At 51.9% G+C, this 27,988-nt stretch overlaps 1 protein-coding gene across 3 annotated transcripts in view; it reads left to right on the forward strand.

Annotated features, from left to right (window-relative positions):
- Positions 1 to 27,988, forward strand: part of TRAPPC10 (trafficking protein particle complex subunit 10) — a 76,333-nt gene that overhangs the window by 33,777 nt on the left and 14,568 nt on the right. For 2 of the 3 annotated variants that reach the window (XM_081300696.1, XM_081300697.1), the window contains 11 exons: positions 1,587 to 1,782; positions 5,349 to 5,460; positions 7,387 to 7,634; positions 19,342 to 19,488; positions 20,048 to 20,162; positions 20,572 to 20,648; positions 21,626 to 21,717; positions 23,271 to 23,411; positions 23,675 to 23,787; positions 26,484 to 26,998; positions 27,722 to 27,863. In XM_081300696.1, coding sequence (XP_081156822.1) covers positions 1,587 to 1,782; positions 5,349 to 5,460; positions 7,387 to 7,634; positions 19,342 to 19,488; positions 20,048 to 20,162; positions 20,572 to 20,648; positions 21,626 to 21,717; positions 23,271 to 23,411; positions 23,675 to 23,787; positions 26,484 to 26,998; positions 27,722 to 27,863 — 1,898 coding nt within the window. The remainder of the gene's footprint in view (positions 1 to 1,586; positions 1,783 to 5,348; positions 5,461 to 7,386; positions 7,635 to 19,341; positions 19,489 to 20,047; positions 20,163 to 20,571; positions 20,649 to 21,625; positions 21,718 to 23,270; positions 23,412 to 23,674; positions 23,788 to 26,483; positions 26,999 to 27,721; positions 27,864 to 27,988) is intronic. The other variant, XM_081300698.1, reaches the window with a different exon arrangement.

The raw sequence follows: 27,988 nt of genomic DNA on the forward strand, positions 1-27,988 counted from the left end.
TCTCTGGGTCTGCAGGTTGTTGTTATTGTTGTGAACATCTTTCTAGCTCACTGTAGTGAACATCCTTATTTCCTTAGGGTTAATTCCTTAAAGGAAAATTGCTTGGTTAAAGGTTTGTGTATTTTTCAGACTTTGGGCAAATGCTAGAGAGTCTGAGTCTGACTGGTTGGTAGCTGCTGCCTTCTTGGTCCGCTGTCCCTCCCTCACTCCCTTAGCTTTCTAGGCTCACCCTTTTCCAGTTCACCCTGTGGGCTGGTGAGGACTTTCTGAAGTTTAGTTCTTTTTTATTGAAACAGTGAGGGCCGAGAGATAGGGGAAGTTGGAGGGCTCAATCGAGGTTGGTGCGCAGTGACTCTTTCCTGTCTGGTTGATAAGCACAGGTTACCACAGGAAAAGCTGTTGGTGGTCAGTGTGTCCATTCCGTCCCACTGTCGGTATGCAAGAGAGTTCTTGTGTGGTCAGGAATGATGTTGATAATTATGACCCTGGGGATACCTGAAGGATGTGTTGCTGAACTGAGGGACTAACGGTTTGTACAGTGGAATAAAGACACTTCAACTCCTGGGGTCCTCAGGAGTGGCTGGTGCTGGCCCCACCTCTCAGGGAAGGATCCGTGTCCCGGGGACAGTGGCCGGGATGACTCGGTGTTCTTGGTTCTGATGACTCACAGGGTGGACGTGTAGACTGGTGCTGTTTCCCCCGTTTTGTTTTGCCCGCTGGTGGGTAACAGCACGGGTTCAGCCAGTTCCCACCGGGGCTGTGCTGGGGCACAGAGAATGCGAATCCAAGCAGCAGTTCATTTTGCTCCTTGTTGATAGCTCACATAAAATATCTACTAGAGATGTTGACACTCATAGTATCAAGGTCTTAGAATCACTTTTGTGTCCAGGTCTCCTCTTTAGGAAGAAAGACCATGTTAGCAAGGCTAAGCAGAGGAGCCTTTTCTCCTACTGGGTGAGCGCCTGGCCTTTCCAACCCCGGGAACTCTCCTAACAGTAGCTACTGCCTTGGCATTTCAGCACCGTAGTGCAGTCCTCTCTAGTTAAATGCCTCAGGCCTGTGTGAAGCTGTGATCTAGTGCCTGTTTATTAACACTCCTTGAGGAGCTCAGGCTAATGGTAGGGGCACATCTGTGGCCAGGGCAGCTTTACCTTGAAAGTCACCTCAGGGTGAGCGGGGTGCCCAGGGGTGCAGGAGGGCACAACAAGTTTGGTGGCCCTGGGCTACAGTGAGAGGAATTGAGGCAGATGCTGAGGTGGGCCCTGGTCCCCTCTGCTGGGTGGAGAGATGCAGATTTCATCCTGTCTGTGAGGAGCCAAGGATCCTGAGAGGCAAGCTAAGGAGGGCTGGGTCACCATACTTGATGAAGTCCCCGGTGGGTCTGAGGTCCAGGGCCCCTTGGGAGTCCCTCTCCCTCTAGTTCGCTGTGCGTAGACTGTCCTTGGAACCCCTGCAGTCCGACTGCCCATGTGGCAATAGGCTGCTTGGCCCCTGCCTGTCAAACAGATTTCACTGGTGTGAGGAGGAGGGCCGGAGGGCAGGAGGGATGGAGGAAGCCTCACAGATGGGCCCCGGTGTCTTTGCAGGTGTGTTGTGCTGTCCGACCCTTTGAAGGACTCTTCTCGAACTCAGGAATCCTGGAATGCCTTCCTGACCAAACTCAGGACATTGCTTCTTATGTCTTTCACCAAAAACCTAGGCAAGTTTGAGGATGACATGCGGACCCTGAGGGAGAAGAGGACTGAGCCGGGCTGGAGCTTCTGCGAGTACTTCATGGTGCAGGTACCTGACTCGTGGTTCCCGCCCCATGCCCCCACTTCCTGAGCGAGGCAGCCCTCCCGGGCGGTTGTCACGGGCCTGGTTCTAAGACCAGATGGCACAGTGGCCAAAGCGGACACTCCATTCCTGGTTGGAGAAGCAGAGGGTGGAGATGGTGTCTGCAGGGGTCCTGCTGCCTTGGGGCTCAGCACTGCTTCCGAGACGAGCTTTTGTCTGGCCTTAGGGGCCTTCTGGGTGTCTGCTGTGAAGCAGGCGGAGGGTCCCAGCCGTGGGGGGTGGGCCTGAGCTGGAGGTCCTGTTCCCTACCTGCTGTGCCTGGGCATTGTGACTAGGGATGGCTTCTGTAAACATGTCCTCCATGGTTTTGTTTTGTGACCTGGGTTCCAATAAAGACTTGGGTTAAACTGGAGCTTTATTCTAATTTGCTAAAATATTTGGGATTTTAAAATTGTAGTTTCTAGTCAGTTCTTTTTCCCTGTTAAGAAAATTCTTCAACTCGGACGTGTAGCAGTTGCATTTGGGAAGGGAAGCCCTCCTGACACTGTGGAACAAGATAGGTGTTGCTGGCAGGGTTCCGTGCTCTTGTCCAGCATCTCCTAAGGAAAAAAGCCCAAGTTTCACTTGTAGATATAATTTAGTTGGTTACTGAAGAAATAGTGCCCTTTGAATAAGTAGAGGACCCATTCTGATGAACAATTTTGAATGTTATTTTTTATTCCGGGGCTTACGTCTTACGGATGTGTGAAGTCTTGGTACGCGGAAGGGGATCTGAGCATGCTAGCAATGCTCTGAGTGATCGCTACGTTGCAAACCTTTCCAATTGTCCTGGCCCTTCACTCTTCAAGCTTATTGGTCATAGTCTCTGGGGATTATAAAGGAAAGAGAGAGGCCACAAGAAGGGAGGGTGCTGGACTAGGATGGAGGTGCAGTGTGAGCCCTGAGATGGGTGGGTGGATGGGTGGGTTCAGAAACGTGGACTGTGTGAGGATTAATGTGCATGTGTGCATTTCCTTCTCTGGCCTTGGACAGGCCCAGCAGCAGCAGTACTGCAGAAGCAAGGGGCACATGTAGTGCCCAGACCTTGGTTTCTAAACTCCATCCTCAGGTAACAGGGAGCAGAGCTCCTTGGAGAAGTGGTTTATAACTGGGTTAGGGTAGGCAATACACGGGAGGGTCCTGGATACCAGGGAGTAAAGAATACCCAAAGGGACAGGGCTCCAGAGGCTATAGGCGTCACCCGAGGGAACTGCTGAAGGCCACGGCTGCAGTGGGTGAGGACAGGATTGGGCGTGACCCAGGGAGCACAGTTCACCTCCACTCACGTGTTCATAGGGTACGTAGATGGTTATAAAGTCAGCGGAGCAGGAGATTCAGCTCTTCCCTCCAGCACCCAGGCCAGGAGCAGGTCCATCATGTCACAGTGAGAGGCCCAGTGCAGACCCTGAACCAACCCGTCCAGGCCAGCAGCGCCTACAGTGAGACCATCAGCACGGTGACCTGCTTGTTAGGGGGTGAGAAAGACACATCGTCCTTGCTAAAACAGTCTCATGGCAGTCACAGAAAAACACCAAATGGACTCAGGTGAAGGGACACTAGGCAAAGTAACACCAGCCTCTTCCAAGGTGCCATGGTCAGGAAGGACCGCAGAGACTGAGGGCAGTGGCAGCCGGGTGCCCTGTGGAGTCCTGGTGGGATTCGGAGCAGAACGAGGGCTGCTAGTAGGAGAGCCGGCAGGATTCAAATGAGGCTGCCTGCTGGACGGTGCTGTGCTGGGATTCCTGTGTGTGATCACGGAACTACTGCTAGATGTTGACGTTTTGGGAATGGACAAAGGGCTGGATGGAGATGGACAGCATTTCAGGGGCTGCACTTCTGTGAATCTAAAATGAGTTCATTGGTGCACATGAGCGAGGAGAAACCTCTGACCCATGCTGTGGGCGATGGGCTTTGAGGACATTGTGCTCAGTGGAAGAAGTCCGCGAGGACAGACACTGGGAGACTGTTTGGCTGAGGACGGACTAGTGCAGTTTGTGGTCAGTAGGGGAAGGTGCCAGCAGCTAGGGGCCCTGGGTCGTCGTGGTCTAATGGGGACAGAATTTCCATTTGGAAATGGGTCACACAGCAGTGTGCATGTGCTTAGCACTGCTGAACTGTACAGTCAAAATGATTGATACGGTAGATGTTATCACTATTGAACAAATTAACACTGCAGTGCTCATTCTCAGGAGGACCTCACAAAGAGAAGAAAGAAAGGGCAGGGTGCCAGAGGAGTCCCCTGTGAGCACGCCCGCCTGTGTGTGGAGGGCTGCAGGACACAGAGCTGGGTCTGTAGGGAGCAGGTCAGGTCGGGTGGAGCATCACAGCTGGCATTGAAGCCTGCTGAACGTGCTGGGCCTCTTGTGCATGCCTTACAGACAGAACTCTAACCCTCCCACAGAGACCTCAGCCCAGGGTGCCATGAGCCCAGCTGCGGCTGGAAAGTGGTACCTAGCTGTGGACGTCGCTCAGGACCTCCAGCACAACCCCGGCCCTGGGGCTTGGAGTCGTCGCACAGGGTGGAGCTGGATCCCACCTGTGGACCGTGCCAGTGTGTGTCTGTGTGTGTGCACACCCTCCTGGCTCCGCCTTAAACCTGCCGTGGAGGAAATCAGAAAAAAGTTCTTCCTGCCGGTCTCTGTACATTTTTCCATTCAGTGCATGGCAGGTTGTCCTAGGGCTAGGGCCAAGTCCATATGCAGCTTTGGTGAGCTTGTGGCCCACACACTGTAGGGATGCAAGCCCTGGGAGCAGAGCTGGCTGTGGAGGTCCAGGGAAGGCTCGGAGGAGGATGGCCATGCTGCAGGAGGTGTGGGGCACCTCATTGAGCGGGCGACGGCCACACCTGCAGGAAGCTGCAGAGCAGGCCTCGTGGGCATGTGAAGGAAGCGTGAGGAAGTCCCACAGGCCTGGGGATGTGTGGGGACGAGGGAGCTGTGGTGATGCTGAGTGAGGTCCCGGGGTGGTGCAGGGAAGGGGGGCTGGCCTTGGGGCCTGGGAATCTCTCACAGACTCGGGACTCCTCCACATGGGATGGGTGGCTGTGACGGAGGTGACACTGGGAGGTCAGGGCGGGAAGACTGTAGTCAGGTTTGGACATGCAGGCGTGCAGGCGTGAGGTCTGCTGGGCACCCTGGAGACGTATTCAGCTCGCAGATGGGGCCGCGTTTTCTTGAGGCATAGTGCTGTGTGAGGCCGTGCCCTGGTACACTCACCAGAAGGGAGTAGAGGGAGCATGGGGGGACCTGCAGCAGAGAGCCTGAGGGGACCAGAGGGACCGCAAGCAGGAGCTGCAGCACAGGGGCAGGGAGATGCGGGTGGCGTGTGACAGGCGAGAAGGGCCACATGGTGGCGTGCGTGTCCTCCTCTTGCCCTGCTGCTCTCTGGTCCCTGTCCCTGGCGTGCACAGGTGCTGGCGTCACCAGGGGACTTTCTGCTCTGGTGGGGGCGTCACTTATGCGCTGTGTGCTCCTCTGCTGCCCTTCACTGCCACGTGCGGCTTCAGAAAGCTGATTGACGTCTCTTGGGCACAGGAGGAGCTCGCCTTTGTCTTTGAGATGCTGCAGCAGTTTGAAGATGCCCTGGTGCAGTACGATGAGCTGGACGCCCTGTTCTCGCAGTACGTCGTCAACTTCGGGGCCGGGGGTGAGTAGATGTTGCAGCGAGTCTCTCTTCAGTCTTCCCACTCCCAAGTAGTCTGCTTACCCCACGTTTAGTCACTGTTCGTGGTTGTCATGCAAACTACAGAGGATATGGTCTCACAGTTCCTCAGGGTGTAAAAGGAGGAGTAGGAACTGGTCACTCTCACTTTTAGGAGAGTGGAAAAGCACTTAACAAGCTGTTTTCAGGTGTGAAGTATTATTTCCACAGCTTAGCTGCCTGCTGGCGATGCTTCTGATTGCAAGCCTCCTATTACCATGCAAGTGGACGTCTCTCTTGGTTTGGTTTGTAGTACTTGAAGCCCATCACTGTGAATTTTATGTGACCACCGTAATGGGCATTCATCAGTCTTTTAAAAACATTTAAGTAGCTGGGCGCGGTGGCGCACGCCTGTAATCCCAGTGGCTTGGGAGGCTGAGGCAGGAGGATCACGAGTTCAAAGGCAGCCTCAGCAACTGGTCGAGGTGCTAAGCAACTCAGTGAGACCCTGTCTCTAAATAAAATACAAAATAGGGCTGGGGATGTGGCCCATTGTTTCAGTGCCCCTCAGTTCAATCCCTGGTAAAACTGCCCCCTCCAAAAATCTTTATTAATTAATTAATTTAGGGCAATTTAAAACACCAAAGCAAGCCCAGACCAAGAGTGGTGGCCGAGTGATGAGCTTGCTTTAGCACACTATCGAGGGTCTCCACATGCCAGGCACGGTTCTAGTACGGTGAGGAACTCGTCCCCTCCTTCATGGAGCATTCATGGAAGAGAAATTACAGTAGCAAAGACCATGGGAGGGGACACATTGAGACAGGCAGCTGGGACAGCTGCTCTTGGCAGGTCGCTTTGACACAGAGACCTACATGGAACTTGGGAGTGACCATGAGGACCCTTGGGGGAGGATCTGGCAGGAGATGCTGCCGAGTTGGCAGTCACCAGTGTAGACTTCAGCAGCCCAAGCAGGAGTTGGCATCGGTGAGTGAAGGTGCCGTAAGCCTAGCTGGTCAGGTGTGTAGTAGTGCCACACACCAGTGTCAGCCGTTCCTTACAGGAGCAAAAAGGACCTGGCAGCCACACCTCTCTTTTGGAGTGAGAAAATAGATCAAACAAGTTTTTCAAAGATTGAATGACTTGGGGCTGGAGTCGTGGCTCAGCGGTAGAGCGCTCGCCTAGCATGTGCGAGGCGCTGGATTTGATCCTCAGCACCACATAAAAATAAGTAAATAAAGGTATGATGTCCAACTATAACTTGAAAAAATATATATATATAAAAGATTGAATGACGGTAGAGCTCCACATTTAGTTTAAGATCGTATTTGAGTCTCAGGGCTGTGAGTTAAAATGGCAGCCTTGTTGACATGTTGACTCGCTAGGCTTTCCCCTCTGTTGCTGCTGTCTCCTCCCGTGCCTGCTCTCCTGTCCTCTGGGAGCTGCACTTAGTAGTTGATGTGGTTGATTTAGGGAAATAAGTCAAGGGAAACCTGTTGAGTAATGAAGACAAAACACCAGGATGGTCAGGTGAGCAGGCTGCACTGTAGGTAAAGGTGAGGCCCCCTCCACGCTCCTCCCAAGGCCTCACCTTGACTGGCCCAGAGCCTGTGGTGTTCCCAACTCGACCTCTCAGCCTCTGCCTGGCTGCCCAGGTGTTCTGTTCCCACTTAGGACCCCCTGGGCCTGGTGAGATGGTGTGCCTTGCTGCCTGGACTCTCAGACCCTGTGCTCAGCCGTGGGAAGCCAGGACCCAGAGGCCTGTGCTCATGGAACCACCCCATCCTGAGGCCCTAGCCGGTGTATGGTGTGTTGGCAGAGAGTAACTGGTTGCAAAGCTGCCTGCTCTTCCATGCGGGCTCCTGGTCCTGAGCAGGAACCTCAGCCAGGTGAGGTACCTGTGGTCAGCAACTTTCATGATGTGTATTTGTTTAGATGGTGCCAACTGGCTGACTTTTTTCTGCCAGCCGGTGAAGAGCTGGAATGGACTGGTCCTCCGCAAGCCCATAGATATGGAGAAGCGGGAGTTGATACAGAGGCAAGAAGCCACCCTGTTGGACCTGCGCAGTTACCTGTTTTCACGCCAGTGCACCCTGCTCCTCTTCCTGCAGCGGCCGTGGGAGGTGGCTCAGCGGGCCCTGGAGCTGCTGCACAGCTGTGTGCAGGAGCTGAAGCTCTTGGAAGTGAGTTAGCTCCTCTCCCCACTTACTTGCCTTGGACTCTCCCCACAGGAAAGTAAACTGTGGCCTTCCCCAGACTCTCCCTGCTGCAGAACCGGCTGCCTTTTCTGCATGTTCTTGACTTAGTTGATTGTCTGCTTAGTCACTTTTTGTATAGATCAGCTGCTCAGAAGTCTAGTTTCTACTCTCCCCGTGGTGATGTCCACGCTGGCCAAGTCAGCCTCTCAGGTTGGGGTCTCCGTGTAGCTTGTAAGGTGACTGTGGTGACACCAGGGGAGCAGCCTTCCCTGATAGATGTCACTCACCTGAAGGGTACTCACTGGATTTTGTATATGGACATTGTTTCAGGATGCACTTCCCAGATAGCTGGTTATGGGCATGGACGTGTGGGTAACAGGGCGTGAGTGACCTGGCAAGCTATGTTGGTGACAGTGACATAAAGCTTACTGGATGACTGGGGTGTGTGTATGTGCATTGAAGAGTAAGGCTTTAGACTGATCACCTGTGCTGATACACAGGGCTGCGGGACCTCCCTGCCATGGAATCATGGGCTGTGGTGCGAGAGGGTTTCGTAAGCCTCTGTACCCAGAAGAGCACAGGTATGCCCATGTGGAGTGCCACCTGCCGTTCTGAGCACTCACACGCATCCCCACCCATTGCCCTGTTAGACCTCTGAGTGGGTGAGGTGACTTCCCCAGGTCTAGGAACTGGACCCAGCCAGCATCCAGGCCAACCAAGTCCCATCATGGGAGTCCCCCCTGGGTGCCCAGGGGACACAGCTGTTGTCAAGCCCTTGGGGAAAGGTCTCAGAGCTTGCATTTACTCTATTGACTAAAAGTTTGGCAGGAGGGTGTATTATGATAGAATAACTTATTTTTTGTACCCTAGAATACTAAATAACAGGCCTGATACTTAGTTTGAAATCCTCTTTAAAAAGATTTAATCAGGGGCTGAGGCTATAGCTCAGTGGCAGAGTGCTTGCCTAGCTCATGTGAGGCACTGGGATTGATCCTTAGCACCACATTAAAACAAAACAAAACAAACAAAAAACAAATAAAGGCATTCTGTCCATCTTTAACTGAAAAAAATTACAAAAAAAAGATTTAATCATTTAAAAAAATTTTTTTAGTTGTAGATGGACACAATAACTTTATTTTTATTACTTCTAATATGATGCTGAGGATCGAGCCCAGTGCCTCAGACATGCTAGGTGAGTGCTCTGCCACTGAGCCACAACCCCAGCACTTAAATACTTTTTTAACCTAAGTGAAGAGAAATTATTTTAGTTAATTTCTAATGGAGAAATTCTTAATTCAGAGCCTCAGCTGAGTCACAAACTCAAGAATTTAAAATTTTCATCCAAGTATTTTTCTTGTAAGTCAAGCAAATGAGGAAAAATGCCACTTTTCAACCATTTTTCACCTTGAAATGAGATATACTTGGCCACCTAGGACGGTATGGCTGTAGGGAGTCTGCTTTGGTGCCCACCTGCCGCAGTCTGGCTGGGCACAATTCAGGAGCCACTTGTCAAAAGAAACGAACTTTATTTTTAGAACTACAAATGCCAAACAAAACAGCTCCTCAGGAAAAACCCTCAGAGCCCAACTGCCACCACCTGCTTCCCACAAGCCTCTCACCCCCACACAACCCTCACCACCTCCCACAATCCTCCTGCTCTTGAGGCCGATTGGCTGGGTCGCGTGGGCGGAGCCAAAGAAGTCCCCCAATGAGCAGCTCCGTGGTCTGAAAGGGCAGGGAAACAGCCCAATGAACATCACCACAGAGGAGCCAATCAGCTAGATGTTGCTGGGGCCGCTGTGAGCCAATCATCAGCTGGCAGCTGGAAGTTTGCTGGGGCCCCTTTGGCTGTGGCTCTCAACACCCACCCTCAGGGTGTTGGGGCCCCAGTGCCTGGTAGAACAGAGCTCCCTGGCCCATGTGTGCAGGAGTCAGCACCTGATGGAGGTCTCATCACTGAGGGGAGAGCCCAGGAGGCTCAGACGTGGCATGGAAACCAGCACAAGCCCAGGGCTGTGACCTGTTTGGGGTGAGCGTTGGAAAGCCTGGAAGGATGGTGCAGACCAGTCTGTGGCCCAGTCATAACTCCAATATTTAACCATCTTCCTCATATCTTCTCTGTGCCTCGGACCCAGCACAGTAGTAATACACCCTCCAGCCTGCCAAAGGAGGGGATGAGCTCCCAGAGCCAGGTGGGACCTGGGCAGAGCCCACAGTGTGTGCAGGAGCTGTGGCCTCTGGGGAGGGAACTGCTGGTCCCAGGCAGCTCTTCAGGGAAGGAGTGAGGTGCCTGCTACTGCGACCTTGTCTTCCTGTCCCTGATCTCCTCCAGGCTTTGTGAATGCTGGGAGGCCTTGAGTGCACTGATGAGTACCTCCAGCTTCCCCAGCAGGGCCAGTAGGGAGGGTGTGAAGTGGCCAGAGAGGTGGGCTGTGACCTACAGAGGGAGTGGCCTGGCGGCCCTTCTTCTGAAGGCTGCTCTGGCCTCCCATGTGCCACGGTTCTGCCCGTGGTGTTTGCAGAGTGTGCGGTGGCTTTGGAAGACGTTCACTACTAGGCAACATGCTCCCGCCTCTGTATCGCTGCGCAGCGCTGAGTTCTGCAGAGCCTCTGGCTGCGGGGGAAGGAACCTGTCAGCTACCCCTGATCCCTGGAAAGAGGGCTGGGAGGTTATGAGGACTCCGAGCCTCCTGGGGAGTGTTGGGCTGGCCCTGAGCACATGCTGCCCTTGGCTCCCTGGCCGCCTCTGCTGGTGGGGGAGTGGCCCCCCTGGCCTCCTCTGCTGGTGGGGGAGTGGCCCCCCTGGCCTCCTCTGCTGGTGGGGAGTGCACTGGGCCTTTGACTGCCGTGTACTGTTTCAGGTGCTTCTTGTCCACTGTGGGTCTCCCACCGCCTGTCCCTGTGAGGTGGAATTGTCATTGTCGCCTTGACTTTCCCTTCTCTGAGTCATGTTTATGGCACTTGGTGGCACTTTTCTAGCTGTGCGGTGTCCCCTTTAGGAGGATCAGACCAAGCTGCATGCTGGGTCCAGACAAGGGCGTGCCACCCTGTACCTCATCCCCTTTGGTAGTTTCTCTCTCCCAGTGACCTACTTCTGGTTCCTGCTTCTCCCCAGCACATGGATGGGTACTCCTGGTACCTTCCTTGTCCCACTCACTTGTCCCTACTGCTGAGGTACCCACAGTCCCCTTGGTACCATCTGCCCGTTTCTCAGCACTGAGGTGGGCACTGTTTGTGGTGACCCCTGCAGGTCAGGAGTGGCTCCACTGTGTACTGGTTGTCTGGCCCCATTTGACAGTTGTGTGAGAATCAGGTTCTCACATGACCATTGAGCAAGGAGCCCTGGGTGGGCTGGGTGCAGACTTACTGCCTCTGCTGGGAACCGGAGCTCCCTTACCTTTCCCCCCAGTATCGCTCTTCTCACCCTTGAGGTGGAGGTGAAGACCAGCTGTCCTTTGGGTGGTGAGGACTGAGTGAGGTGGGGCATGGGAAGGGTGGTGTGGTGCCAGGCTTAGTGCCCAATCCTGCGTTGTGTGAGGCCCAAGGTGAGTACTTTGGAGCCTTTTTCGGGGGTCTCAGTGGGTCTGCTGGTGCTGGCTGGCGTGCAGGGCCTGTCACCAGCTCATCTCCACCCTTCACGTCTGAGGTGGGGTCTTTCTGTGAGGTTGTGTTTGTTTATTAGCAGGGAGGAGGCTGTTATATCTTAAGTTTGGCAGTTGGTAAGTAACTTGAAAGACTTATTATAATTTCTTTTAAATTTTTGCGGAAAGACTTAAGATTCAGAAGACTCAAACTTATTTAATTTTTCTACAAGTTGTCTCTACTCTCAAAAACAAAGCCGTTTACCATTTTGGGTTAGCTTTCTTGTGGGTTGTTTCTTGTGTTCATGTCCATGGTCAAGAAGCTGGTGTGGGGCTGGGGATGTGGCTCAAGCGGTAGCGCGCTCGCCTTGCATGCGTGCGGCCCGGGTTCGATCCTCAGCACCACATACCAACAAAGATGTTGTGTCCGCCGAGAACTAAAAAATAAATATTAAAAATTCTCTCTCTCTCTCTCTCTTTAAAAAAAAAAAAAGAATTTCCAAAAACTAACCTTTAAAAAAAAAAAAAGAAGAAGCTGGTGTGGAACTGGGCGGTGATGCACACCTGTAATCCCAGTGGCTCGGGAGGCTAAGGCAGGAGGATCAGAAGTTCAAAGCCAGCCTCAGCAAAAGCGAGGTGCTAAGCAACTCAGTGAGACCCTGTCTCTAAATAAAATATAAAATAGGGCTGGGGATGGGGCTCAGTGGTTGAGCACCCCTGAGTTCAATTCCAGGTACCAAAACAAAACACAAAGCTGAGTTCTGACATGCAGGGCCTGGCGAGCCGAGCCGGGGAGACGAGAGGCGGGGCTTGTTCAGCAGCAACGCTGGCAGGCGTGTGGCTCCTGACGCTTGTGTTTGTCAGCACACAGGTACACAGAGCCTGCATGAAGTTGTTTGGCAACTGTTGTGTTTTCCTGCGGCTGGGCTGTGACCCAGTACTCCATCACCGAGCTCCTTACTTATGAGGTCACCGCAGCAGGAGGTGCTCTGTGTGCGCTTCTGTGGCTTGTGCACCGCGTCCCAGAAGCCTCCTGTTTAGTCTGCCTATTGATGTAAAGTGACTCTCAGAGAATAGGAGGCAGCGGAGCGGATGTCAGGCATCAGCCTGCCGCTGTAGCAGTACCATAGTGGTCCTACACCTGGGGGTGCCCACCTGGGGGAGCCACTTCCTAGCCTTGGGCCAGTGACCTGATGGAGATGTTAAAATGGGGGATCGTGCCACCTTGTGGAACACGCTGGGGCAGCCCTGAAGTTGCACCTGTCCCACAGGAGTCGTGTGTCTACACAGGGCCTCCCCCCACTCTTTTTTTCCCTCCAGCTGTGTCTTATTTCCCTCCGTTTATCAAAAGCAAATATATTCCCTGTGTGACAGCATACAAAAGCACCTGTGAGGGGTCTTTCCTCGTGGGTCCCTTTCTGGTCTGGGCCTTCTTGTGCTTGCTGAGCTGCAGTCCTGGGCTCCTGTTTGCTCTTGGAAGAGCTGCGTTGTCCGGAAGCCTCGAGTTACAGTGTGTGTCCTATATTCACATTCTTGGAAGACATTGGTACAGGTGGACTTGTGAGGCCAGGGACACACATGGCCAGTGGCCTTTAGAAGGCCCTCCTCATTCTCAGCCACACCAGCAGTGCCTTTGGCACAGGAACAGTGTGACACGTGTGTCTTTTTTTTTAACCAAAGGGGCATGGAGGGCTACAGGAAGGTGTTTTCCAGAAGGCCACTGTGTGTCTGTCACGGTGATGGCCAACGTTTGTTTGCTTGTTTTGAACTGTGTTTTCTCTGTGGCGTTTAACCTTTGTCAGCTCACTTTCTGCTGTGGAACAGTGTGGCCAAATGGGACAGGGCCCCCTGTGACCTCAGAGGAACCAGCCAGTCACAGGTGTGGTGGCCAGGCTGTGGCATGACACATCATTGTGATCAGCTGGTCAGCCTGGGATCCCAGGTCAGAGCAGGGAAAGAGGCGAGGTGCAGTCCCAGCTGGCGGCGGGCTCCGCCTGGCAGAGGCAGAGCAGTAGAGCTCCCTGAGCGTTGCACAGTGGACACCTCACTAGTTCCTTGAGTGGGGAGGTCCCTGTGGTGGCACACACGAATCCTGTGGGACAAGTGCAACTTTAGGGCTGTGACATGGAGCCAGGGGGACCAGAACTGGAGGGTGGCAGCTGATGAGATGGGAGAGAGAGGGGAACCCTCGGGAATAGTCAGGAAACGTTTGCTTGCCTGCCAAGCACTGTGGTGAGAGAGTAGTGAGTGGAGAGGAAGCCCCTTCCCCTTGCAAGAACCACGGTCAGCCCACTGGGGCTGGTAGAGCCCAGCCTGCTGGGCAGCGATGTGGTTCTGGCATGAAGTGGGGAGGGTGGGCTACACGCAGCACATATTGGGTGACGGGGAAGGTTCTGGAAGAGTCATCTTAGAAGTCATTCCTCCAACTGATCGTTGCTGGGCGTGTTTTGTGCCAAGTGTTGTAGGCTCTCTTTCCAGCAGAGAACACACCCACCTGTGTGAATCAGCTTTTAAATACCCGACAAGAACAATTTAAAGAAGGAACGATTTATTTTGGCTCATGGTTTCATGGTTCGGTCCACGGTCAGCCAGCTCCACCGCTCAGGCCTGCGGTGAGGTAGGACATCACGGTGGAAGGGCGTGGGGAGGAGAGCTGCTCACCTCCTGGTGGCTGGGAAGAGGAGCTAGAGGAAGGGACCAGGGACAAGACACAGTCCCCAGAGCACAGTCTGCTGACCTGTGTCCTCCAGACAGCCGCACCCCACCTGCCTACAGTTCCCACCACCTCCCAGTTGTCCACTCAAATTATGAAGCTGTGACCCCATCACTTCCCCAGACCCCAGCCTCCAGGCTTGCTGCCCTGGGGACCAAGGCTTCCAAACACGGACCTGTGGGGGACAGTCCAGAGCCGACCATGCACTACCCCTGTGGCCCATGTACTTCAGTGAGAGGGCACTCCCCAGGTGACCGCTCATAGGAGTGGATTTCAGGCAGAGCAGACAGTGTCCCTGAAGAGCTGTGAAAGAGCTCAGCGTGGCCAGTGCATTGGGGCAGGTGTGCTTGGAGAGGAGGCCCAAGGGGAGGCAGGGGAGGCCGACGGGGTGCATTGTGCACCACAGCTAGTGAGGTGCCCCCTTAGGCTGAAGCCACGTGCCACAGAAGCCTTTAGCAGCTGGGGGCCCCGGCAGGAGGAGCAGGGCGCAGCCGGAGGCCAGAAGAGTGTACAAACCTGTGCCGGGGTCCAAGGGGACGGGCGAGGTTCTGAGGTAAGACTGCCGGGGTAGGTTTTAAGTGAATGGATTGGAGAAATCCAATGAGTGGCGCTGAGCCCACTGGGCATCCTCAGATAAAGGGTGCCTGTAGCTCAGCTGTGGACACAGTGTGTTCCAGGAGGATCTGCGACTCAACATGAGAGGAAGAAGCCAGCTCTGGGAGGTAGCGTGGGAGAGTGTGTGTGAGGTGGGCAGGTGCTTCTCAGGAGCACACAGAGGTCAGCGGAAGGCCATCTGTGGTGCAGGAGAGTGGCAGCTCGCGCGTCAGGAGAGGATGAGCTCCCTTGGGTAGGGTGGGAAGAGCTCTTGTGGGTCCCAGGGCAAAGACCAGCTGCCAGGTACTGGACAGCCTTGGCCGGGAGGCGTGAGCAACGCTCAGTCTTTCTGGGCACGTGAAGAGCACGCGTGCCCACCACCAGGACCAACGGACAGCTCAGCAGTGGTGGCCAGCAGAAGAGCAGGGTTTGCACTTACTGTGGTGTGAATGCCACACCCATGTGGAAAGGTGTGATGCAGCAAGGCAGGCACGTGCTCGCCACCACCAGGCAGGTACACACGTAGGTCTGACTCACGGCCTGGCATGGGGAAAACCCAAGCTCCCACCCCGTGTGAGGGCGACGTTGTCCTGGTGGTCATGCAGAGAGGAGCAGCATGAAGTGAGCAAGCAGAGCACGGGAATGAGTGGACGGATGTGTGACTCGTAAAAACCATGCCTTTGGATTCCTGACACGCCGAGCTCTGCTGTGGACAGGACTACTCTGACGAGCTGTCCTGCTGGGGACTTACGGAGGGAGGGTGACAGGCTCGGAGCTCCCGGGGCTGCTGCTTAGTCTCTATCCAGGGTGGACACTCTGGGGGCGTCATATTCTGTAGGCTGTATTCACAAAAAAGAAGACAGGAGTGGCTTTGATTTTATGCTTGGAAAATATGACAGTGGCTCTTTGCATTACTTATTTTTCAGGAATCAGGAGACAAGGAGGGACTTTAACAAAAATTACAGAATATATATATTAAGAAATTCATTTTAGAAGTGTGTTGTTCACACAAGACAAAGAGTGAAGTGTCCCGGGAGTCTGTGGGGCTGGCCAGCGTCCTGCCGGTGGGAACAGATGAGGCCACCACTGGCTCCTAGGTGAGCCCCAGAGTTGCAGTTGGGCAACTTAGGTGCCCACCTTTTAGAGCAGAGCAGAGTCCTGTGTCAGGGTGGCAGGGAGTTCCAGGTGCACCGAGGGACGCCGGCCAAGACTGAGTCCCGTCGCCTCTGTGCATGTTTGTCACTGACACCCTCCCACACCAGCCACCTTGCAGGGGAGGGAGCAGATGCTCATTTGGACAGATTTAAAACTGTGGCTGTGGAATCATTTTTTTCCCCAAAGTTTGTGGGACCTTTTCTATTCTCAAGTCCCACCATTCTGGATTAAATGAGATTTAAGAAAAGATTGAAGTTCTACATGTTGGTAAAGACAGAAAAACTAGGACTCCCATGAGCTAGATTCTGTGTGTGTTGGTGTGTACCACCACATTGGAAAACTCTCTGCCAACGTCAACTGATGCTTCAAATAGCCTGTCCTTTGACCCAACCATTCTATCCCCAGGTATATCCCCAAGAAAAACGTGTCTGGCCATAAGACGAGCAAAGGGACTCACTTGGAAGCTTGTGCATTGGTGAGGGAATCAGTGTTGGTTCATCTCACGGCTCTTCTCCTGGAGCAAAGAGCAGTGTGAACAACCAATAATAATAATAATAATAATAAAAGCAGTGTGCAGATGTGTTCCTGGGCACAGTGGCTTTGACGCTTAGCTAGAGGTCACATGTGCCTACAGATGGCTGCTGGGAGGCCCTGCTTTGGGGGCAGCTCCCAGCACCACCCTGGCTGTGTGGGGCACTGTTGGAGGAGCCAGTGAGCCTCCTGTGCCGCCAGCTCACTCCTCTCAGTGTGCACACAGCAAGGGCGTGGCGGGGAGGAGCCTGAGCCTCAGGGCCATTCTAGTGGAAGGAGCACAGGTACAGCTTCTGAGTGTGTGAAGGCTCCCCCAGGAGGTGGGGTGGCCTTGCAAACGGCATTACCCAGAGTGGACAGGAAGCACCCCCTATTAGCAGTGATGAATTCATAGGATATCAGGCACAGCATGAGAAGAAGCCACCGACAGGGTCCTGAGGACATTATGCTGAAGAAGGAGCCATGCATGCTAGGGAGGATAGAGTGTCTGACCCCATGCATCTGAAGTTCAAAGACAAGCCAGAAGCCAGAACTAGTAGTTACCTCTTGAAGTAGATACTAACTGGGGCAAGGAGTCGAGACAACCTTCTAGTAAGACAGAAGGTTTTTATTCCTTGGGTGGTGCTTACATATGGGAAAAAGTCATTGAGTTCTAGATTTAGAATTTGTGCTCTTTACATATCTCAGTGTATGTGCTTTGAAATTTATTTTTTAAAAGCAATGAGGGAATATCACTACAACTGTATTTTTAATAATGTGTTTCATTAAAGTTCCCGAAAGTCTTAGGAGAGATAATGCTATACAGCCATTTCCGTCAGGCCTTTGGAATGTGTGGAGGAGAAAAAGGATGCCTTCCCCTTTGGGGTGCTTAGCTGGGGTCTTGCTGGAGCCCTGAGGGGCACTCACAGCTACACTTAGAGCTTCGGTAGCTTGAGAGGCAAAAGGAAGTGCCAGGAGTTGAAGACACCACCTGGCTGGCAAATGAGCATGCGTATCTCTTTGCTTTTTCAGTAAAACCTCAGTTTACAATGGGTGCTGGGCCCCAAGCGGCAGGGCTGTGGGGAGGCTCCAGCTTCCTGTGTGTTCCCTGTGCCTCGGTGGGTGTGGGCCTCACTGCCCATGGCTGCCCCAGGGTTATCATTTTTGCCCCTAGGAAGGCAGCTGCTGCTCTGTCAGTGGCTTCTAGTCTCTGTCGTTAAGGCTTGCCAAAGCAGGGCTTGCTCTTTGCAGAAACATACACCAAGGAAACATCTGTCTGCTCACGGCGCCCTCTCCCACCTTGGTGTGGCCTCTGGGTCATTTCTGGGCGTCTGCTGTCCCTTGTGTTTCTTTGGTTCTCCACTGCTCTTGCCCTGACCTTGAGTTTGGAGAGTAGCTGTGGCCAGAGGTGCTGATGCAGCGTGCCCCTGTGTGCTCAGACTGATGTGTGCTCCTGGTGCGCCGCGGCCCCAGTGCCTCTTCTCTAGCTCCAGTGCTGTCTTTCCCTCATTGGATTTGTCTGTGTAGAGACTCCACACAAAGTGTCGTGTAGGTCCTCTGTAGAAGCCTGTCATTCTCTCAGGAGGTCCTTTTGTGCCCATTGCAAGCCCAGGTAAGTTGGCTTGTTTACAGAAGGCCTCAGGGGGTCAGGAACAGGGTGGCAATGTCCCATGAATGAAGGGGCCCTGCTCCACCCTGGCTTGATGGGTGAAGGTCTTGCTGTTTGGGGTCATACCCTTGGCATGGCCTGCTGTCTGCTGAGAGAGTCTCACAACTTTGTGAACAGAGCTTCTGATGGTGCATATTTTTCTATGCTGCTTTATTTGAAAGGATTTTAATGGTTTTTCTCATCTTTCAGAGCTGGGCAGGTCGGCGTCTGTAAGACATCTTTGGTTCTTTCCAGTTGATTCCCGGTCCTTGTGTTGTTTGTTCCCAGGTGTCTCGAGGACACCTTCTGTGACCATTTCCTCAACATGAGGTAGCTCTTCCTAGGTCTGGTGCAGAACCTGGTAGAACTCACGTTCCCATTTGAGTATTACCCCAGTAGCCTATTTCACCAGAACTAAGGTACTCCATGAAGTTAGTGCCACCAAGACCAAAGCTAGCGTTGCCGTTATTGTAAGTGAAGGTCGATGGGGAGACCCAGTCCTGTTTCAGAGAGGCTGGATTGGGGGCAGTGTCTTAGAGTCATCTACCATACGTACGGTAGATGCTTTTGCATTTCTGATAATAGAACTTTTTTGTCTTTTAAGTGGAAAGGGAATAAGCACGGAATTAGAGAGGATAGTCGAGGGAACTTACTGGTATCCATCAGCAGCTGCAGCGGCTCCAGTGACAGCCAGTCTGTGTGCCCATCCACATCCCCCAGACAGTCTTCCAGGCACACCCTGGATGTTGCATTAGAGTTGTCAGGAACATTCCAGTACATAGCTAACTAAGCGACAGGAGTTCCTTAGTACCCCATCCCCACACGCCTTGATCATGGCTGAGCATCCCTGGGTCATTCCTGGGAGCCATTGCATATCTGCTGTCGGGTGTAGTCTGTCTTAATGTGACCAGTCTTCTGAAGTCCTCCCTTCAAACTGAGAAGTTGCCAGGTCCCACGCTAAGTGTAAGTGAGCATAACTGGCCTTTGGGAAGCCTTTCTTTTCTTAATATGGTTTCAAAAAAAAAAAAAAATATATATATATATATATATTTTTTTTCCCCCCCAGTATTGGGGATTGAATCCAAGCTGCTCCCTCAGCCCTTTCTATTTGGTATTTTGTGAGAAGGCCTCACTAAGTTGCTTATGCTGGCCTTGTACTTAATGACCCTCCTGCCTCTGCCCCTGGAGTTTATGGGATTATAGGTGTGACCATCACTCCCAGCTTGTTTAAGTTTTTAGTTGTATAACTGAAAGTCATGTCCCAGCTGAGTCACTCAATAACATCAAATAACAAACACAGTTGTCTTTGGATAAGTTCCGTCCTTTCTCCCTGTGTGACCCTGCAGTGGCACTTCTTCCCTGAAGCTTTGCAGGCTGCAGCCCTGAGTTTGGGTGGGTGCTCCCGGGCTGGAAGTCTTGAACACCCACGTGGCCTATATGGGTCTCTGCTCTCCCCAGCACCCTGACCTGCCTGCACTTGTGTCCTTGCAGGTTTCTGTGCCACCTGGTGCTCTGGACTGCTGGGTGTTTCTGAGCTGTCTGGAGGTGTTGCAGAGGATAGAAGGTTGCTGCGACCGGGCACAGATAGACTCCAACATTGCCCACACAGTGGGATTGTGGAGCTATGCCACAGAAAAGGTACTGCCTCTGGGTGCGGAGTGCTCCCGACATCCACATGGTGTTGTGTGGCAGGAGCCCTGAGCTCTCTGGAGCAGTCTTGCTTGTTGAGATTGTGACAGGTGCTCTTGTAGCCTGAAGTGCCTGGATGGCTCTGGGGTCAGGGCTCCCTACTGCTGTGAGTTTACCCACTAGATAGCAAGTGCTTCCTGTGCTTGTGCTGGAGACGGGGCTGCAGGTGAGGAAGGGGTGGATGAGAAGGGCGGAGCTCACCACCTAGTTCGGAAAGGCAGAAGGTGGCATTCAGGCGGGCTGCTGGGGAGCAGAGGAGCAGCCGACTGGGAGTTCCGCTGGCACAGGGGATGGAGGGTGGAACCAGAGGCTACCTGGCTCAGAGCCGTGCCAGGGACCACCTTAGGGAGTGTCTGGGTCTGAGATGATCCTAATGGTGTGGATTTCTGTATCCAGATTTGAGTCATTTGGATAGGAAAGCTGAATTTCAATCTTTTATCTTTGAATTCATTAATTTTCTACTGTCTCTTAAGAGAAATCAGTTGAAATTGTGGGTTTATCTCAACAGCTAAAAGCCTTGGGCTACCTCTGTGGACTCGTGTCAGAGAAAGGACCTAATTCAGAAGATCTCAATAGGACAGTTGATCTCTTGGCAGGTTTGGGAGCCGAGCGACCTGAAACAGGTACTACTGTTGCTGAAGTACGGTAAGGAACACCTGCTGAACTGAGAGCACTCCTACTAGTGGAATTCAGAAAAAATGAATAGTATCTCTATCACACTGTTTGGATTTGAGGCCGTCTCAGATCATTTTAATAATTTAATCCATTGGAGTGTTTGTAATGCATGTTTCTGAAAAGTCTGGCCTCAGAGGTCAGCGAGAGGTTATGAAGGGGTTAGACTACTTCATGAGTGTGCTAGCTGGAAAGAGCTCAGGGGGGCCGAGGGCAGAGGCAGAGGGATGCTGGCCTTGACAGTACAGTTCTGGTTGGTCTGGCTGCGTCCGTAATGCCACCGAGTCAGATGCAGCTCTGTTCTGTTGGAAGGGAAATGTGAATGCAGATGAATAAGGATCTTGTCTCTCTTGGTTTAAGCCAACACAGCTCAGAGCCCTTACAAGAAGCTCAGAGAAGCCCTGTCCTCGGTGGAAGCTTTTGAAAAGCACTACTTGGTGAGTATTGACAGTGCTCCCTGTGCCCGTGGGGCAGCTCCACCTATGGGAGACTTGCCCTTTAGCCTGACCTTTGGAGTTGGGATGTGCTTGGGTTATTTCTTTGGCATCCTTGGGAACTGTGGACAAAACATGGAATGATTGTTCGTCAAATGTTTATTAATACCTCAGTGCCATAATTAGGCATGGATGCATCTTTGAATACATACAGTTTTGTTCAAAATGGGTTTGCCCCTTTAATAAGTAGAAATTATGAAGGGAACCATTTGTTGGGCAGAGCTATTATGCTTGATTTTACAAGATTTGATTAGACAGACTTCAGAAAGCAGCATGGATAGTAGCGTGGGAGATCCACTCAGTTCCTGGGTTGTGAGCGTGTCCCCTGGGATACAGATGGGTGGGAACCCTCAGAAATGTTGTTAAAGGGCCTGCTCTAGGAATTGTAAAAAAGAAAAAGAAGAGAAAGAGCACCCTCAGACAAAAGGACTTTGAAAAGTTACTCTTGTGATGAACAAATTCATAGGCACTTATTATCGTCCTTCATTATTTATGTGTATGTATGGACCCATGTACGTTATTGACCATACTGGTTACGTGTTACAAAAAAACAACACAAAAATAAATGCCAAGTAAAAAATGATGTTACTATTAATAACAATGTCTTTTGCTATAGCTTTGGATAAATACACATAGGATTTGTCTAGCATTAAAAATTCAAGAACTTTTGCTGGGCATGGTGGCACCCTCCTGTAATCCCAGTGGCTTGGGAGGCTGAATCTGGAGGATCGTGAGTTCAAAGCCAGCCTCAGTAACTTAGCAAAGCACTTAGCAACTCAGTGAGACCTTATCTCTAAATGTTAAAAAAGGGCTGGGGATGTGTCTCAGTGGTTAAGTGCTCCCCTAGGTTCAATCCTCAGTACTAAAATACAAAAGAAAACCAAATTCAAGCACGTAATTCTGCTTTTCCTTTTCCACAGGATCTGTCCCATGCTACCATTGAAATGTACACGAGCATCGGGAGGACTCGATCTGCCAAACTCGTTGGGAAAGATGTAGCAGAATTCTACATGTAATTGCTCTTGAACTTTTCTCTGAATTCTAAACATTTCACATATATAGTGAAAGAAGATTTGGGTGTGGAGTTAATGTCGAGTACTTAAATGTAGAATCTATTCTTCAGCTACCGTCATTTTGGTTTTTAATTTTTTTCTGAAAAGTGAAAGAGAGGCTTTTAACTTGTTATTCCTAATAACTTATTGGTCTTTGAAGTTCTTTTATTTAATCTCTCTCTCTCTCTCTCTCTCTCTCTCTAACACACACACGCACACACACACAATATTATAAGTAACTTTGAAGATCTGTGTGGGGTATTTGGGAATCTTCTCCCCAAGGGAACTTGGACTGAAGTGTTGTTCTGTAGTGTCCGCTAGTTCCTCCCTCGCGTCTCAGCAGGATGGGAATGGAGCAGCTGCGTGTGTTGGGCGCATGCTGGAGGGCAATCCAAGGTGATTGCTAAGTGTGTTCAGATAGCACACGAATTTCTGTTCCTGTTCCAGCTGCAGTTTGAGTGCAAAGAAAAGACCACGAATTCAGTCTATTTCTAGGGTGTTTGATAAAACCAGCCTGTAGAAGAGAAGAAAGCCTGGCTGGCCGTGCAATTGCTGTTTCAGTTGGAAAGAGATACAGAGTATAAGGAAAAGACATAAAGGCCATGTATTCATTAATGTTCTCTCAGAAAAAGATACATTTCAAATGAGGTCTTGAAATCTGTGCTTATAGTAAGTTCAGCAGCTGAAGCAAGAGAGGAGAGTGTGTGAGCTGATGTGAGCGGCTGGGAAGGGGCTCACAGGTGGGTGGTCCGAGTGCACCTTCTGTTTTCCGGAACATCAATGGCAGAGCCAAGGCTAGCACTAGGCTCTCCTGAATCCCCTCTGGTGCGCCTGTTACCTGAGCAGGAAGGCCACGTCTAATCCTAACCCTAATCCTAAGTGTGTAATTAGGAAAGGTGAACTCCTCCCACTTCCAGAGTAGATTGGCGGACTTGGGAATGTCCCCTGGTGCCCTGGCGCCTGCTTGGCAGTGCTGGCCTTCCCCTAGCTCAGCCCTGTGGGGAAGGAGGGGGTCCAGCTTTTTTCTGAACTGGGCAGGCCCCAGTGGTTTGTACCTTGAACTGTTCTGGGTTTTACTCTGAGCCTCTTCAGTTTCCCTGGGACCGGGCAGGTTCCTCCTAATGACACATGTTGCTGATTGAATCCCTCCTGGCTCTCTGTGGCTCTCTGCCCGAGCTCCCCTGATTGGGCCTCAGGGCTCTGTTTGCATGTGTCTGGGGTGGCATGACTGCTGGGCAGCCCTGGCAGTCCCTTCTGCTCTCACCTCTCACCCAAATTGATGAATGATGCCTGGTGCTGGCAGCAGCGAGGTGGTCCTGTTACTGCCAGCCACTCCTCAGCCCTCGCCTGGCAGCCCCGGGTGGATCTTGGTCTAGAGTGCTCTCCCATGAGGGGTAGCAGCCAGAACTACGCAGAGGTGGTGCTTGTGTCCTGCAGGGTGTGAGGGGCAGCAGGTGCCCCCGGAAGGAGCACATCCCCTTCTCACAAGAGCTGTGCTTGTTGACTTTGCCAGGAGGAAAAGGTCTGCACAGAAGGCGGAAGCTCACCTGCAGGGGGCTCTGAAAACCTACCTGGCCGAGGGCTGGGCCCTGCCCGTCACTCACACGAGGAAGCAGCTGGCCGAGTGCCAGAAGCACCTTGGGCAAATCGAAAAGTATCCTTTTCTGGACTAGGACTGTTGCTTTCTGTTCTTAGAGGAAGGTTGTTTACAGCGTCCTTGTGTGAACTGAATGCCTGGCCCCTGGTTTTTAAACTCTAACTTCAGGTTTCTGATAATTAAAAACACAACAATCACAATTAAAAAAATGAAGGATGCCCTTTGGGCCACACTTGGAAGGCCAAAGAGGACTTTGGAAGCCCTTTTGCCTCCAGCATTCCCTGTGTGAGGTCCTCTGGCCCCTTAACTCTCCACTCCAGCTATCTGCAGACGAGCAGCCTTCTGGCCAGCGATGGTCACCTCACCCAGGAGGAGCGGGCACACTTCTGCCAAGAGATACTCAGCTTTGCCAAGCAACAGGTGGACAGCCCGGGTAAGACTAACCTTTTTTTTTTTTTTTTTAAGAGAGAGAGAAGTTTTTTAATATTTATTTTTCAGTTTTCTTTTTTCTTTTTTTTTTTTTTTTTTGTTGAGTGCTGCTATTTTTTTTTTATTGGTTGTTCACAACATTACAAAGCTCTTGACATATCATATTTCATACATTAGATTGAAGTGGGTTATGAACCCCCAATTTTACCCCAAATGCAGATTGCAGAATCACATCGGTTACACATCCACAATTTAACATAATGCCCTATTAGTAATTGTTGTATTCTGCTACCTTTCCTATCCCCTACTATCCCCCCTCCCCTTTCCTCCCATCTTCTCTCTCTACCCCATCTACTTATTTTTCAGTTTTCGATGGACACAACATCTTTATTTTATTTTATGTGGTGCTGAGGATCGAACCCAGCGCCCCGCGCATGCCAGGCGAGCGCGTTACCGCTTGAGCCACATCCCCAGCCCCAGACTAACATTTTAAACTTTATTATGGATATTTTCAAATATTAGAGGAAAGTAAGAAGAATAACACAAGCTACACTGACCTCCCAGAGTCAGCAGTCAATGTTTTGGTGTACAGCAAGCGCATGTCTATGTCTTTTTTTGCCTTTTTCACTTTTGCTGAACTTCACAGAGACTCCAGATCATGGTGTAATGCTGCAGTCTGAGAGCAGTTTAGATGGATGGTCTCTACCCACACCCAAGGGGTTCTGCTAAGGTCTGTGTTCAGGTTTCTCTTGTCATGAGTTATTAGCAGGATCAGTGAGGAATCACGTGCTGCATCTGGTTGTGATGTCTCGGTTGCTCCCGTCTCTTTCTTTGTCCAGACACTGGCCTCTGCTTGTGGAGGTGGAGTGCATGTGCCTGTGGCCCTCTCACTGCAAGCGCCCTACTCAGCAGCTGTGTGCAGCCACCACTGCAGGCCACTGCAGAACGCTGTCCTCATTCCAGAAGGTCCCCCTGCTGCTCTTCCAGTCCCTGCCAGCCATCAGTCTGCTTCCTGTCTCAAGAGACCCTTCTTGGGTGCTCCACTCAGAATCCTGACCTCTCCCTGGCTTGATTGGGTGTCTTCAAGCCCATGTGACCCTGCTTTGTCTCTTGTTAGTGTTCCACGCTCGGATCCAGTTGTCCCCTAGACTGGCCCACCTTCTGGAATTGTCTCAGTGTTTCATCAAGGTTACCCCTAAATGGAAGTGAGACTGCAATGCTTGAATGCAGGTTGACTTTTTTTTTTTTTTTTTTTTGGTACCAGGAATTGATCCCAGGTTAAATGTTCTGGCAAGTACACTTTATGATGATGCTGTGTGGCAAGATTAAATTTATCATATGATTTAACTCCTTATGTTGAGCTTACCAAGAGGAGCACCTTTTGAATTGGTCACTCTACTGCTCAGCTCAGGCTGCTGTAACAAGATACTAGAGATGGAGTCGTACCCACGAGCATTTGTTTTCTCAGTGTTCTGGAGGCGGAAGTCTGAGGTCAGTGCGGCAGGGCCAGGTTCTGGTGAGGGCCTCTTTCTGACTTGTAGACGACTGCCTTCTCGCTGTGTCCTCATGTGGACGAGAAGAAGAGAGCAGCTCTCTGGTGTCCCTTGCTGTCTCAGAGGGCACTTTGCCATCAAAAGGTCCCACCCTCCTGATCTGAGCCAGCCTAATCTTTAACCTGACAGGGCCATCTCCAGATTCCACATGCAGGGCGTCAGGGCTTCACCACATACGTCTCAGGGCACAGCTCCGTTCATGGTGGTTATCACGTGAAAGCTGAGTTTTCCAAAGGCTTTGGCTCCAGGTTTGCCTGATCCTTGACAGCTAGGATGGGTTTCCTCCAAGAGGGCTACCTGGATGGGCTTCAGGAGTGACAGGACAATGGTTTTGCTTTGTAGCCTTATTTAGTGTGCCTGACCAGGTTGTTAGTGTGGTGCCCACGTCTGCTGTGGTGTGGGAGGTGATGTTGGCACTTGGCACCCTGAGTGAAGGGCGTCCCATCGGTACTTACCACGTGCTCTTATGCCACCTGTCTCAGCAGGTCTCCTTTAGGTAATCAAAAATGATTTGTTTTTCTTTTTTTGAGCTGGGGATGGAAGCCAGAGCCTCGCACAGTCCAAGCCACTGGACAGCACCCAGCCCTGTCCTGAGGCTGATGAGTGGTGGTCTCTTCAGCCTTCCCCACCAGGGTGCTTGTAGAAAGGAGGCTGCAAGGCCAGAGTGGCAGGTTCTCGCCCAGCAGGGTGACTACAGCCACCCTTGGCTGCGGTTCTGGTCAGAGGCCCCGAACACTGGTGCTCACTTGCAGGTGTACAGGGGCCTGAGAATACCTTGATCAAGAGAAGGAGTTGGGATCCCCTGAAAACAACTCTAGGAATTAGACTGTTGACAGAGTTTGTGTTGAAACTGAGAAGTTAGTTGACCTATTTCTCTCAAGTTTGTTGGAGCATATTTGTAAACCCGAATTTTGGTTGATTTTATAATTCCCCAGAAGTATCTGGGCATCAGTTCATGTTCTGCTTTTAACAAAGTGCTTCTGAGGGGTTAAGATGGCAGAAGATGGTTTCCCTGCTCTCCCGCGAAGGTCACTGCTGCTTCTCCTGCTGAGCGAGTGCTTCCGCCCTGGCCGTGCCCAGGCCCTGCTTCCTGGTGCCAAAGGAGGCGTGCCTTGGGCTCAGGGGCAGCGGTGGTGTGTGCTCACAGGTCACAGGATCCTGCTGCCCATGCACTCCTTTGCACAACTGAGGGATCTCCACTTCGACCCTTCCAATGCCGTGGTCCACGCGGGTGGCGCTCTCTCTGTAGAGATAACCCTGTACAGCCAGATGCCTGTCCCCGTCCACATGGACCAGATTGCTGTCAATGTCCACTTCAACATAGAGAAAAACAGTTACCGGAAGACTGCTGAGTGGCTGACGAAGCACAAGACGTCCAACGGGATTATTAACTTTCCAGCCGAGACTTCACTGTTCCCTGTGTCCCAGAACAGCTCACCTGCGCTGGAGCTATCGGAGATGTTCGAGCGCAGCCCTTCTGATAATTCCTTGAACACAACAGGGATTATTTGCAGAAATGTCCACATGCTCCTGAGGAAGCAGGAAGGTGGCTCTTCTCTAGAAACACCCTCGGGGGTGGCCCTGGAGGACGGGGCCCACGTGCTGCGGTGCACCAGTGTGACTCTGCAGCCTGGGGCCAACAGGGTAGCCTTCAGGACCCAGGTACGTGCTTGACTGGGAAGTGGATGTGGGGTGGTGGAGAGGATGGTCAAGTGTGAGAATCAGGGGAGCCCCCTGCCTGGCTCGCCTGTTTAGTCTTGTCCCTAAGGAAAGATACACTCGTGTTTAAAAAAATCTATCTATCTATCTATATATATATATATACAGTTTTTCAGCTGTGGATAAATTCTGAGTGAAGTTCTTTGTGTAGCTATTTGGGAGTTTAGCTATTTCCCTGAGTATTAAAATGCTCGTTTGTTATCAGAAGATTTTGAAGGAGATGGCGCGCTCACATCAAACTGTTTTCCTTTTGTGGCCACTCAGTGTCAAAGCAGTTGCCTCTGGCTGCTCAGACTCATCTTAGACGCAGCACGCCCAGTAAAGTTCGCTCGCCCAAGGGGCCAGGCTTGGAGGAGGAGGCACTTGGCTGCCCGTGGGCTAAGTAGGTCTACTGGGCATGTCCACAGAGTGCTGTCACAGAGAGCGCCATGGCAGGGGCTCATGTTGGAACTAGAAGTGTGGAGTCCACCTGAAGCATCAGCTCAGAAAATCAGGGAATGGGAGATGCAGAGGGCACCCTGGAACAGCCCAAGTGCAGGCGCGGATGCACAGGGCAGAGGGTTAGAAGGGAGAAGGAGAAGCATTTGGAAGAGATTATGGTCCAGCCTTACTAGAAAACTGGTAACCTCAAAAGGCTATCTTTCCAAATGTCTGATTTGACCCTAGGCCAAGGAGCCTGGAACATACACACTCCGCCAGCTGTGTGCCTCAGTGGGCCCCGTGTGGTTCGTCCTTCCGCACATCTACCCCATCGTGCAGTACGATGTGTACTCTCAGGAGCCCCAGCTGCACGTGGAGCCGCTGGCTGGTGAGTGGCCTGCAGCCCTTGAGGAGGCTGCTGCGGCAGTGCCGACAGGTTCCTCTCACGTCCGTTAGCCGTGTCTGTCTACAAGCGGCACCGTGGTAGCACAGTGGAAATGTACCTGGCACTAA

This window comes from Spermophilus citellus, assembly GCF_964194105.1.
Source record: "Spermophilus citellus genome assembly, chromosome: 7".
Lineage (NCBI taxonomy): Eukaryota > Metazoa > Chordata > Mammalia > Rodentia > Sciuridae > Spermophilus > Spermophilus citellus.